This window comes from Carlito syrichta, unplaced genomic scaffold (assembly GCF_000164805.1).
Source record: "Carlito syrichta isolate Samal-C Ts95f unplaced genomic scaffold, Tarsius_syrichta-2.0.1 Scaffold306565, whole genome shotgun sequence".
NCBI lineage: Eukaryota > Metazoa > Chordata > Mammalia > Primates > Tarsiidae > Carlito > Carlito syrichta.
The window spans coordinates 219,261-232,783 of NW_007250661.1; the positions used below are offsets into that span (position 1 = coordinate 219,261).

At 33.8% G+C, this 13,523-nt stretch overlaps 1 protein-coding gene across 1 annotated transcript in view; it reads left to right on the top strand.

Annotated features, from left to right (window-relative positions):
• Positions 1–13,523, top strand: part of CCDC171 (coiled-coil domain containing 171) — a 281,370-nt gene that overhangs the window by 207,418 nt on the left and 60,429 nt on the right. The window contains exons 20-21 of the mRNA XM_021715020.1: positions 7,496–7,641; positions 9,587–9,641. Of these exons, the coding sequence (XP_021570695.1) occupies positions 7,496–7,641; positions 9,587–9,641 (201 nt within the window). The remainder of the gene's footprint in view (positions 1–7,495; positions 7,642–9,586; positions 9,642–13,523) is intronic.

The window sequence follows — 13,523 nt, forward strand, 5'->3', positions numbered from 1 at the left end:
TTGCATAAATTGAAATATTAAAGGTGAATTTTCATTGCTCATTTGCCTATTTATTTATTTATTTATTTACTTATTTGAGTTGGAGTCTCACTCTGTCACCCAGGCTGGAGTGCAGTGGCACACTCATGGCTACCACAGCCTTGATCTGCTGGGCTCAGGTGACCCTTCTGCCTCAGCCTTCGAAGTAGCTTGAACCACAGGCATGCGCTACCACTCAGGGCTACTTTTTTGATATATTGTACAGATGAGGTCTCACCAAATTGCCCAGGCTAATCTCGAACTCATGGCTCAGGCAATCCTCTCACCTTGGCTTCCCAAAGTTCTGGGATTATAGGCATGAATCACCACGCCCAGCCCCCATTTTTTATTAATTGTCTGTCATATGGACTATGTAAATAAAAATAACTTATTTCACACTTGTCTTTGTTAATTTCCTTTTATCTTTGTCTTTTGTGGTTGTTGTTTTGTTTTATTTTTTCAAGTGTGATGAAGTATATTTTTGTTGTTGTTCTTGTTAGAGTCAACGTCTCACTCACTTGTCCAGGCTAGAGTGCAGTGACACGGTCACAGTTTACTGCAGCGTTGAACTCCTGTGCTCAAGCCATCCTCCTGCCTCAGCCTTCTGAGTAACTGGGACAACAAACACATGCCACCATGCCCAGCTAATTTACTTTCAATTTTTTTTTTTTGGTAGAGATGGGGTCTTGCTGTGTTGCCCAGGATGGTCTCAAACTGCCAACCTCAAGTGATCCCCCTGCTTTGGCCTCCCAAAGTGCTGGGATTACAGGCGTGAGCCACAGTGCCTGGCCATTTATTTATTTTAAGAATATATGTGTTTGTGTGTGTATATAAACAATGATAAAGCAGATATAATATAAACATTCACAAATTGCCACATATGGGTGGGAATTTGTTCATTCATTTATTTATATTTACATTTGTATTTTTTTAAATTTTAGAATTGTGGGGTACAAGTGAGGGTTTGCTGCATAAGTAGACTGCATGCAGGTGAAGTTAGGCTTCTAGCTAGCTCTCTCTTCTCCTGGTAGAGGACCAGGTACCCATTGTGTCACCAAGTGATCCTGCCTCCTCCCTCCCTCCCCTAACAGTGTCCAGCATCTGCCCATCCCACCCCTGTGTGAGTGTGGCTGGTGTTCAGAGCCCACTTAAGAGTGGAATATGTGGTATTCGGTTCCTTGTCTCTGTGGTAGTTTACTTCATATAGTGGTTTCCAGCTGCATCCAAGTTGCTGCAAAGGCTATGGTTTTGTCCTTCTTTATGGCTGCATAAATATTCCATCATGTATATGTACCACACTTTTTTTATCCGGCCCACTTTTGGTGGGCATCTGGGTTGATTCCATGGTTTTTGCTATTGTGAATAGTCCAGCAATTAACATGCATGTGCAGGTGTCTTTTTGGTAGAGCAATTTATATTCCTCTGCGAATATTCCCAGGAGAGGGATTGCTGGATCTTATGGAAGCTCAGTTTTTAGTTCTTTGAGAAACCACCACACTGCTTTTCATAGAGGTTGAACTAACCTTACTTTCCCACCAACAGTGTAGAAGCATCCCCTTTTCTCCACAGCTGTGCCAGCACTTGGTGTTTTTGACTTAGTAATGATAGCCATCCTTACTGTAGTTAGCTCGTATCTCATTGTGGTTTTGATTTGCATTTCTCTGATGATTAGTGACTGATCATTTTTCATGTATTTGTTGGCTGCGTGTATGTCATCCTTTAAGAAGTGTCTGTTCATGTCCTTTGCCCACTTTTTAATGGGGTTGTTTGTTTTTTCCCTTTCAGTTTGTTTGAGTTCCTCATAGGTCCTGGATGTTAAGACTTTGTCAGATGCATAGCTTACAAATATTTTTTCTCATTCTGTGGGCTGTTTCTTTACTCTTTTGATGGTTTATTTTGCTGTGCAAAAGCTTTTCAGTTTGATAAGTTTCCACTATAGGTGGAAATTTAAATAAGACCAACAATGCTCTATGTAGAATTGTAATTACTATATTAATTATACATTTTAAATTTATGTCATCTATTACAGTTTATAGGATGCTTTCGCATGTGTTGTCTTACTAGACATGTGAGTTCTAACTAAGACTGCCATTTTTCAGCCCTGAAAGTAGATACGTTATTTGATCATCAGCTTCAGTTTATACATATGTCACCTTTTGCGTAGGTTTGTTACCAGAAAACAGTAACAGATAGTGTCCCCAAGGAAGATAACTTAAAATTGCATAACTTTTAATTCACATTTCTCAATATAAAATACAGAATACCATGATTGACTTTTATTTATGTATTAATGGGACCACATACCAGCATCTTTTACTGTTATATATCTATTGTAAATTATCTACTTGCATATCTCACAGATTTTTAAGCTTTGTTATAAAATATATTATTCTTTCATTTCATCCCTAACTTGTTTGCATGGTTTTATTGTAATTTTGGTGGTTGTATCATTTTATGTTTATGCTTTCTGTGGCAATCTACAGTTTGATCCACCCAGCAAGTTTAATTCTTGATTAATATAATTTTTTAGTTGTTGCATTATAATAGGAGAGCTGAAGATAGTGTTATTTCCTTTTCCAACATTTATTTTAGTGTCCTGAGCGTCTTACTAAGTTTATTGCAATCTAGAAATCTATATTCAAAAGTTGCAGACAACAGTAAATTTATTTTTGAAAAAATGCTAAGAGATATTTTCTCCCCTGACTTAGGAAGCTTAACTTACTTCTTTATAACACTTGTGTTGTTGTCTCACCTTTCATTTTGTATGACTAACTTTTTATACCAAATTGAATAAGCCATTAGCTTTTAGTCTGTAGGAATGTGGATCCATAGATATTTCCCATTAGACAAAAGAAAATCTATAAAAGCGATCTCCCCTGGGGCTCAGGCTTCCTCGTGGCCTAATGGTCTAAAGCACTGCTATACTGTACCTGTATGAAAAAGAACGATGTTGGGTGATTCCCTTGACATCAGAAATGTGAGTTGGAGAGATGTGCATATCCTTTTAGATAACTTTAACTTTTGTACTATACCATTTTTGTTAATCAGATATTCTGATTCAGGGAATTCATTTTATAAATTTTTCATTTAAAAACTATTTTTGAACAAAATGACAACCCTTATGTATTTTATGTAGTTTAAAATCAGACTTTGCTGAAACAATGAGACACTGTATCAGATAGCCATGTTGTTTTGATAAGTTTTTTTTTAAAAAAAGAATTTCACTTAAAAAAAATCTTCCTCAGCTGGGCGCGGTGGCTCAAGCCTGTAATCCCAGCACTTTGGGAGGCCAAGGCAAGAGGATTGCCTGAGCCTGTGGGTTTGAGACCAGCCTGGACAACATGGCAAGACCTTGTCTCTACAATAAATAAAAAAATTAGCTGGGTGTGGTAGCGTGCACCTATAGTTCCAGCTACTTGAAAGGCTGAGGTGGAAGGATTGCCTAAGCCTAGCAGGTTGAGGCTGCAGTGGCTGTGACCTTGCCGCTGTACACACTGCCTGGGTGACAGAGAGAGATTTCAACTCAAAAACAAAACAAAACAAAACAAAACAAAAAAAATTGCTAACCTTAATAAACATTTAAAGCTTTAGAAATATAAAATTATATATTACTTAGAAATAATTTGTGTTCTTATTCTGCTATAATACACACTTATTACAGAAACTTCAGAAACTATAGATAGGAAAAAAGACATCTGAAAAATATATGGGCCGTTTAATAGTCACATCTACCGTGTATTGTATCCCTAAGCTTTTTCTGTACTTAACTATGCTCGAATCCATACTTGTCCTGCCAGCCTTCATTAGTGATAAATAGCTTTTCATTACCATTTTAGGTAATCAGATGTGAATCAGATGTGAATATTTTCTTACAGGAGTAGTTTAGTGAAAGCATTGGCTTTTTCTCCCTGGCCTGAGAAGTGTACATGAAGGTAAGCAATAACATCATTATCTAAAAAGAAATACAATGAAGATATTATGCAGTAGCTTTTGAAATGCAGGCATTTGGGGATATTGTTGTACAGATTTGCTTTAGAATGTTTTGGATTTAAAATGAAAATTAGAATCTTTGATAAATAATTTTGTGACATTGGTTCTTGTGAACATATTTTTCTGGCTTTAAAGACTCTCGTTATCATTCTAGCCTAACTTTCCAACAGCTAAAATTGTTCACAGCACTGTTTAAAGATAAATTCAGTATCAGGCTTTGATTTTTTTTCTTTTTGGTAAATATTAAGACCTGAGTACAAAATGAGGGCTGTATGGTGGATTAAGTGAAATATCTCAAGGCTGTGCTGTTCTGATAACTGAACCTGAAGTGACCTTTCTCAGACACAATTACAGAGCTGTATGTTTTTCCTTTAATTTCATCAGGGGTTTAATTAGTATACAAATAAAACTTCCCTTATCTTCCTTTCTACCTAATTGGCTTGTCTTCACTTATATATGAAGTATGTGAAAGTGGGCTGTAATTAGGGTGACCGTGTTAACCTTTTTCCCTCACATGTGCTGTTGCCTAAAGGCCTCAAGGCCTAAAAACAGCGCTTTGGATTATTGCTTTGCAATCACTATGGCTGTCCCACAGGTTTTCTCATGAGCAGAAGGGCTTTGGGTGCTTCAGGTTCCCACTGCTTACAGGATCTTCATTCCTCTCCCCTCTAAATGTTTATTGATTATCTCGCTGTTCCAGGCTCAGCCTCCAACAACTTAATATCAGGTGACAGTCAGGAGAGTTCTCCAAGTAATTAGAGTTGAGCATTGGGGGAACAATTAGGAGCAGAGTTATTAAACTTGATTTATCCTATTCTCTCCTGAACAGTTTCTTGGATATCAGAACATCACACTTCCACAATCTACCCTGGTTGAGAAATTAGTGGCTAACCTGCTGCTTATCATTGTTGCCTGGCTGCCTAGGGGCACACCCTCCTGGTTTCAGTCATTCGGTTGGAAATATTAGAGTCCATAAAGTGTAGCGTGGGTTTTAATTAGATCAATATGAAATGAAGAAAAGAAAAGCTGAATTTAAAGTTGTGTATATATGCTATATGTTATAGGTGCTACCGATACCTATGTAGTATATAGGCACAGATCTTTCTTTAATTAAAACACGGTGTCAGGAGTTTTGAAGAGTCTATTTTTGTCATAAAAAAGTGAATATTAGGGAAACGATGGATACTTGAATCACTTTTTATGTCTTGGTGTTCTGCACACACCCCCATCCACCACAGGACCGTGATATATTCCTTCATGATGTCCGTCAACTCTTTAAAATGAGAATTCTTTTTAAGTTTTTTATCTATGATATATTTCTTCAAAAGCTATATTATCTTTCCACATTCAAGAAGTATGATCGCTATTACTTTGTTTATACTACACTTTTTGTTCCTTTTCTATGCCCCGAAATAGCGTAAGCTTTAGAAGAGTTTGATGGCTCTCTGTCATTGCTCCTGAGAGATGAAAATGGAAGAACGGAAATGAGGAGATTTTAGATACATAGTAGAAATTCTAATGCCATGAGCTATATTGTCTCTGAAAGTATATCATGGGATTTCTGGAAAGTCAAATGTGGGTTTATGATAATTCCAAAGTCATGGGTTTTCTCACATTGGATTAGTGAGCTTCAATCTGGACAAGGCTGGCGACAATATACTGAAGGCTGCATACTGCATAGCCCACTTGCAAATGTGCACTTTTAGTCATGAGTGTTACTGAGCGAGAGAATTTGAATGGATTGGCACAAGTTTATCATTTCTGTTGGAAAAAGAATTTAATCTTTCTGTATAACTGGTGGTGGACTATTCGTTTTATCTTCATATCTGAAAAATAGCCTTTTTTATTACCTGAAAGATGTCAGAAATACTGACTTTAAAAGGACTCAAGTGGGTTTTATTTTTTAAATTAAAAAATCTCAAGATACTTTAGTACCTGTAAACTATCTTAGCATTGGCACAAAATTAGTAGGTTTAGCATGGTTTTTAAAATCTGTTCTTTGTCGTCTTTCTAAAGTTGACTTCAATCAATGACTAGTTCCATGGTGGAATGTTTTAGGAGATCTGTTAATAGGAAAGATTTAAAAGAAAATGCAATGTCTAATAAGTAATCCCAGTTTGCTTATTTTGAATTTTTTGACTTGTATTTGTCTGACAGTACCGTGACTGTTTGAAAAGTGAACTACTGAATTTAAAAACTTTTTATATTTTTAAATACCTAGTTTGACTGACGATTGCTTTCAATTCACCAGCATTTAGAGCAAATTAATTGTTTTAACTCCATGTAGGCAGCTTTGAGTTTTTAATACTACCCATCGTGAATGCATTAAAAGAATAATGTTAGAAAACTTTTAAACATAAAATTGTAGCATTTTATTTATTCTTTACTGGATCTTTGAAGCACAGTTGTGAATGTTAATGTGCGGCTAACCTTTGGGCAAGATGAAAACATTATGTGTATGTCGTCAATTGTTTAGCTCATCATCTAACAGATTTAATAAAAAACTGTTTGATAAGCTTCTTCTAGAAATTTTATAGGCAAAAGAATGAGAAGTTTTTTTCGTGCTGAGACATCCTCTGATCCCTATAGTATTTTATATCCTAGAATTTTAAACGAGGTCTAGAAAATATGCCTTTAAGTTGGAGTTTCTGATTCTAAGACCTAAAGCCCCAAGCTTTCAAGGGAAAGTCATACAATTATATCTTGAAATTTTTGTGCTAAGTGACTATTTCCGATGAAAGCAAATAACAAATCAGTCAACATATTTTATACTTATGTGACTAAGAAAGTATTTATGAAACAAATAACTTTAAATCCAAGTCTTATTCATAACTTTCTCTATTAGTTGAAACGTGTCAATGACATTTGTATTGCTGTCCTTGACATGAGACTTATTTACTGGGAAGCAGGTGAATTTTATTTTGGAGTCCAGTTTGTTTGTTCACTGAGATGTCTAGAGAAACCTAAGTATTACAGATATATTTATAAAGACAGTACTGGTACTTTTAAATCTTGAGTTCACCAATTTCTTGTAAATATTCTAGTCCCCTTTTCCCTCAATCACATTCACACTTTGGGCACATGATAGTTCTTTAACTCTAGTTCTGATTAGAGTTAAATAGACTCTGAATTTTGTGTGCTTTCTCCCCTTGAAATCTTTATTTTTTATTATTAAAAGAAAATACTACTTGAGATCTTAATACTCAGATATCTTAAGTAAGAACACAATATATTCATCTTGCAGTATTTAAAAAAAATAAAATGGTATTGTGTTTTGAAGTCAAACATTTTCAAAATCTCACCAGTTTTATCATTTCTAATGACTACATATATAAAATTTTTGCAGAAAATTTGTTAAACCTTGATGTGTAATGACCCAAGTCTACTTCTCAGTCAGTCTGTATTCTTCTTTGTTTAATAGCCTATGGCATAAATTGAAGTTAATTATCAGGGCTGACAAGTAACTCTGTTTTCTGTCTGCTCGCAGAGTCTCTCCGAGGCAAAGATGGAGCTGAGAAGAAAAGATCAATCTCTGCGTCAGCTCAACAGACATCTTACCCAGCTGGAGCAGGACAAGCGTCGACTCGAGGAGAACATCCATGATGCAGAGAGTGCCCTCCGCATGGCAGCCAAGTGAGCATTTGGACCTTGGGGAGATCACTTAAAACAGACAAAAGATCAATTCTTACTTTCATGCTCCGGGTTTTAGCCCTGGATAATACAGTGTTAGAAAACAAAAGTACAGCTGTCTTTCTTTGAAATTCTCTGATATATCCTCAAAAAAGAAAACTCTTAACTCAACATACTAAATGTATATTTTATTGAGAAACCTCAGAAAAATATAGGCTTCTATATAATCTCTAATTATGTATATTTTGGGCTCTGTTGTAGTGTTACATGTCTGAAACTGTGTTTTCATTAATGTGAAATGTAAGACTCTTTATTTAAACGTTTTGCATAGTATCTTCTGTTACACATGCCTCAGTCCCTTCTGCCAACTGCTCCCCAGATTTTGTTCTGTGATGTACTGATATTGCAAGTCGTATTTCCACAGAGAAATGTTAGTGTACAGTCAGCATGTGTATCATAGCATTTTAAAAATGAAATGAAAGCACTGATCATGGAAAATTTGTTTAATTTTATAGCTATATTTTCTAATATACTCAGTAGAAAAAATTATACAGTTTTCAGAGTGGACGACTATGTAAATGTGATAGGTTTTTCCTTTTACTAGGTAGTCAAGGTGATACACGTTATGAAGTTCAAATTGAACAGTTCTCTGTTTACTTTGGAATAGTTTAAGACAATTTGTGGTATATAACACAATGGCTTATAGAAAATGTAGTTGGATTAAAGACATCTAATTTTGATAAACTCATTGTTTTCTAAACTTGTAATGCTGAATTTCTTTACTTGCAAAAATATGTTAATTTAAAAAATTTTTTGAGATACTTTTGGTAAGCTGACATATCAAATATAAATGTATTCTGTAAACTGCAGAATTGAGTCTGTAAATCACAGAACAAGGAATCTGCAATCCTAGGATATCCACAGCTTTGCCACTGGGCTTGTGGCATGGCTCAAGCATAATGAAAACATGAACTGACACAAGGCTAAAATATTGGCATATTTTGAATATCCTCCAGAAGTTGTTTTGAAAATTGTAAAGCTATATAACATTGCTCCACTATATTAGGTATAGTTAGTTGCCATTTCTAAAAACGTAAGTTTGACTACATGAGTTCTTGATGTCATTGTTCAGTCTCAGTTTTCTCATACCAAGTGAGAGACTTAGTCTAGATAATTTCCAATGAGTCTTACAGCTCTGAGAAAATTCTGCAATGAATGAAAACAGGATTATAAAACTTCCAGATTCAAATTGAGTTTTTAAGACGTTGCTGTGAATTTTAGAATTTGACAGGTCTATAATGTGTGACAGTGGGCACGTGATTTTTAAAAAGTAGAGAAAGCTAATTTGAAATTTGGAGATCTGATACATTATTTCCGGCTTTCAATTTATAATTTACAATTAGGTTTTGTCTTCAATATTTTCATTCAAACTTTTTATTTCATTATGAAGGCGAAATTCAATAGGAAAAACCAGTAGCTGCATATTCCTACTTAGGTCATGGAGGGTTTTTTGTGCAATTATTATAATACAAAAACACTATGTAGAAAGGAATATATTATTTTGCATATTATAACCATTTATAATATGTTCCCACCAGTAACATTTTAAATGTCTTCCTTATGACAAATAAAAATAATAAAAGTTTCACCTTTTCAGCACATTTTATATTATCAACAATGTAATTATGATTTCTTTTTTTTTTTTTTTTTTTTTTTTACTTTCTTGCCTTTATATTTCCTCTGCCCCAATTTAGCATGGGCAAAAAAATTGAAGATGAGAGTTAAATGCGGAAATATAAAAGTGAATATGGTTAGGTTTTACACTTTTGAAATAAGGAATGCCATCTAATCCTTATTTTTCAATAATAGTGACTTTTACTTAAATATATAACAATTGTGGTAAGACCTGGACTTTACTAACATCGAATCTTTCCTTTAATTTTTCTAGAGACAAAGAATATGTTGCTAATCACATGAGAACAGTAGAAAATATGCTTCACAAGGTACTGTCGTTTTTCTGTAGTATACTTCTTCTAGTCATTATTTTTATTAGCCACAGAGTACTTTAATTCATTTTAGTAACTTTATTTAAAAATAAATTAAGATAAAGGTACTCTACAGATGACTGAAACTTTTCATTATATAATGCTGTGTTGCATCCTTTTTTCAGAATTCAGTATTTGATGAAACTATGAAAATAGTGGTTTCCCCAAATGGGTATAATTGCACTTGAATTATTCGTGGTCTTTGTGAATGAATGAGAGACCATTAAGATTCTCACTTGTCTCATAAATGATAAATTGTTTGACCATATTGTCTTTTGCTACTCTTAAGCCAACAGTCCTATAAATGTGTATAGTCCTTTATATATTTGTATATGATACAGAGTGAAAGACATAATGTATTTTGTTTGGTAATACTCATATACCTTAACTATGTAGTAATGTTGTTCAAGCTGAAATTTATCTTCTTACTTAAAAGAATGGGTTCTCAAAGTAGAAATTTAATTTATTTAAAGTAATATTCTATTATTTTCATATGTGAGTACTTTTGTGTGATAAACTCTGACTTTTAATTTGTAATGATAAACAATATAATAAAGGGTATTATGATACGAATAAAAACTTAATATATTAACTGACTATAAATTTTGCTAGCATTTCACTCCAGACTTAAAGCTGCTTTCATTGTTTGATTGTTTAAAAGTAGAGAACAAGGCAAAGTGAGGACCGATGGGAGGCCCAATCTTCCACTGTATGATAATCACTTGTGTGCCTAACCCTCAATTGTACCCCACATCTTTAAAACAAAAAAGCCCCATAAAAGTAGAGCTATATTATTTATGTGTTGTTTCTGTTATTGCCTAATAGGCAATTTATTGGAAATGCAAACATCTAGTCCTTTTAAGATGTATGAAATCTGCAAATGAATTATATTTAGAACAATTTTGTGAATCCAATTTATTATACTCGAATATCATTTATAAATCACTTAAAATACGCTAAAATTATCTTCTTAAAGAGGTAGTAAGTAAATTCTGCCAACTAATATTTCATGCATCTTAAAATTTTAAAAACAATGGACCTTTGTATTCTGTTACATTTTGAAAGTGACTAGTATTATATTACAACAAAATCATTTTGAAAAAAGTCAAATATTCTGAATGCTGTTTTCTTTGAAACTATGATTTCTTCCTCTCCTTGTTTAAAAAAGTTTAGCCCATCAGTATAGTTTAAATATAGTTGCATCCAATCCATATATGCCTCAAATCTGAAATTTAGATTTGCTATGAAAGAGACATCTTTTTTGGTTAGGTTTTTTTTATACTTGATGGATAGAAAAGTTAATTATGTCATATACATGACATACTCTTGTATATAGTTAATGCTGACTTTGAAACTCAATTGTTGTTCATCTCAGCTAGAGGGGAAAAATGTCAGTTAGGGACTGGCTTGGGGAATGGACTTGGACATCAGGGAAAACCCATCATCCATATGAAATATAGACATTGTACCTTCTTCTTTCCTTATGAGAATGGCAAAACATTTAGTCTAACTTTAATAAAGACTGATGGCAACATGATGATTATAATCATACAGTTCTTCAGTTGTAGTCCATCTTTTGGTTTCTGTGTCATATGGAAAGAATGATGTTTGTAAAACTGTCCTGCAGCCACTGTAGATTTCCTTTTGCTTTATGACTTTTCTCCCCTCCATATTTAATAGTTAGTTATTTCGGTTTCTGTCTTTAGAAAGTTCTGCTTATGTAGTAGCTTTTAAGTTATCGATTACTTTCCAAGCTTGAAGTGAAAATTTAGGAAAGGCAAGTTGATAATTGGGGTCCATTCTCTTTTCTGTGAAGTAGGAGTGAGAATGACTGGGTGGTGAAGAGTGGTGCAGAGAGTTACCACCTCTGAAGCTAAGGGAGATACAGGCTCACTTGTCTTCATGCCAGAGTTGATACGGTTAGTTTTCTGGCCACCTTGGACTTTCCACTGGTATTTTGCTGTCTTATAGAAACAAAGAGGACTACAGAAGGAGAGTCCTCTTTCTTTGTAGAGCAAAACTAGATATGGCTACCTCCAAACTGTAGCAGAGTTTACTGTGCATAATAAAATAGTATAGCTATTTATATTTCTTATTTCTTTAACATATATGTTTTCAAGGTATAGGTTATTCTAGACCAAAACTAATTTTTACTTGCTGAATTGAATTTTAATATTAATTTCTGATGTAATCAAGTAGAAGGAACTTGTTTTCATGTACACATCCTTTCCTTTCTTGTATTTTAAGGAACATAAACTGAACATGTTTGTTTTTAGAAAAAGTAATTACATTTTATTGATATTTGTTAGTTTTTAAACTTGACACATTTCACTCAACTTTTCACGTGCTAACACTGTACTATACAGAATTTCTGATTAGATATTAGTTTTAAAATTCCATTTGGGATTGATACTAATATTTAATAAGGGAGACCAGTTATTTCAGTTAAAAGCATATGCTTTATTTTCAAAGAGGTGGATATTTTACTTTAGTTGCACTTAAATATATATTTTTGTTTATTCCAGTTTTTAATGTAGGTCAGAAATTAATTTGTTTAAGATACTCTTTTGGGGGGGACCAATTTCGGGTTATTGGTGATAAGAAAAATAAGAACAAGAGAAAACAAAATCATCACAACTTTTCATGAGGTGCGTTTGAACTGATGGACATTGAACTGTTTCCACTTCTTGTTTACTCTGAATATAGAAAACTTCTATGAATATTTGTGTACACATTTTTGTTTGATGGCCTCTTTTCAGTTATCTTGGGTATGTAGCTAGGAGTAATATTGCTGAATAACATGCTAATGCTGTGCTAACTTTTTGAGGACCCACCAAACTAGGGTTCCAATTTCTCCATATTCTCGACCACACTTGTTTTCTTTCTTTGCTCCTTTTTTTTTTTGAAAATGGCTTTTCTAGTGGATGGATGTAAAGTAGTATCTTACTGTGGTTTGCATTTGCAAAAATGATTTGCATTTTCCTAATGACTAACAGTAGTTTTTTCATGTGATTATTGAATCTGTGTATGTCTTCTTTGGAGAAATGCCTGTTTACATCTTTTGCACATTTAAAAATTGGGTTGACTGTCTTTTTGTTGTCGAGCTTTAAGAGTTCTTCGCACATCGTGGATACTAGAATCCTATCACAAATATGATTCGAATATATTTCCCCCCATTATATAGGTTGTCTTTTACCTTCTATCTAGACAGTGTCCTTTTGATGAACGAATGTTTTAAATTTTGGTGAAGTCTAATTTTTTTTCTTTTGTTACTTGTGTGTTTGGCCTCATAGCTAAGAATCCATTGCCAAATCCAAAGTCATGATTTCCCCCTGTATCTTCTGCTAAGAATTTTATAGTTTTAGCTCTAATGTTTAGATCTTTAGTCCATACAGAATTAATTTTGTATATCATATGATGTAAGGGACCAACTTCATATTTTTTGCATGGCAGTCCAGTTATTCTAGCACGCTTTGTTGAAAAGAGTCTTCTTCCCCATTGAACAAAAACTGTTCTTTCTTTATTGAACGATCTTGGTACTCTTGTTGAAAAATCAATTGACTACAGACATATGGATTTATTCTGGACTCTCAGTTCTATTCCATTGATTTTTATGTCTATCCTCCTACCAGTACCACAAAAGTTTTATTACTGTGCTTTGTAGTAAGAATTTTGATAGCCACTATGTTGAACTTATATATCAGTTTGGGTAGTGTTGCCATCTTAATATTGTCTTACAATCCATGAACATGGAAATTTTCTGATTATTTAGGTCTTCTTTAATTTCTCTCAACAATCTTTTGTAATTTTTGGTGTACAAGTTATATATCTTCCTGGTTA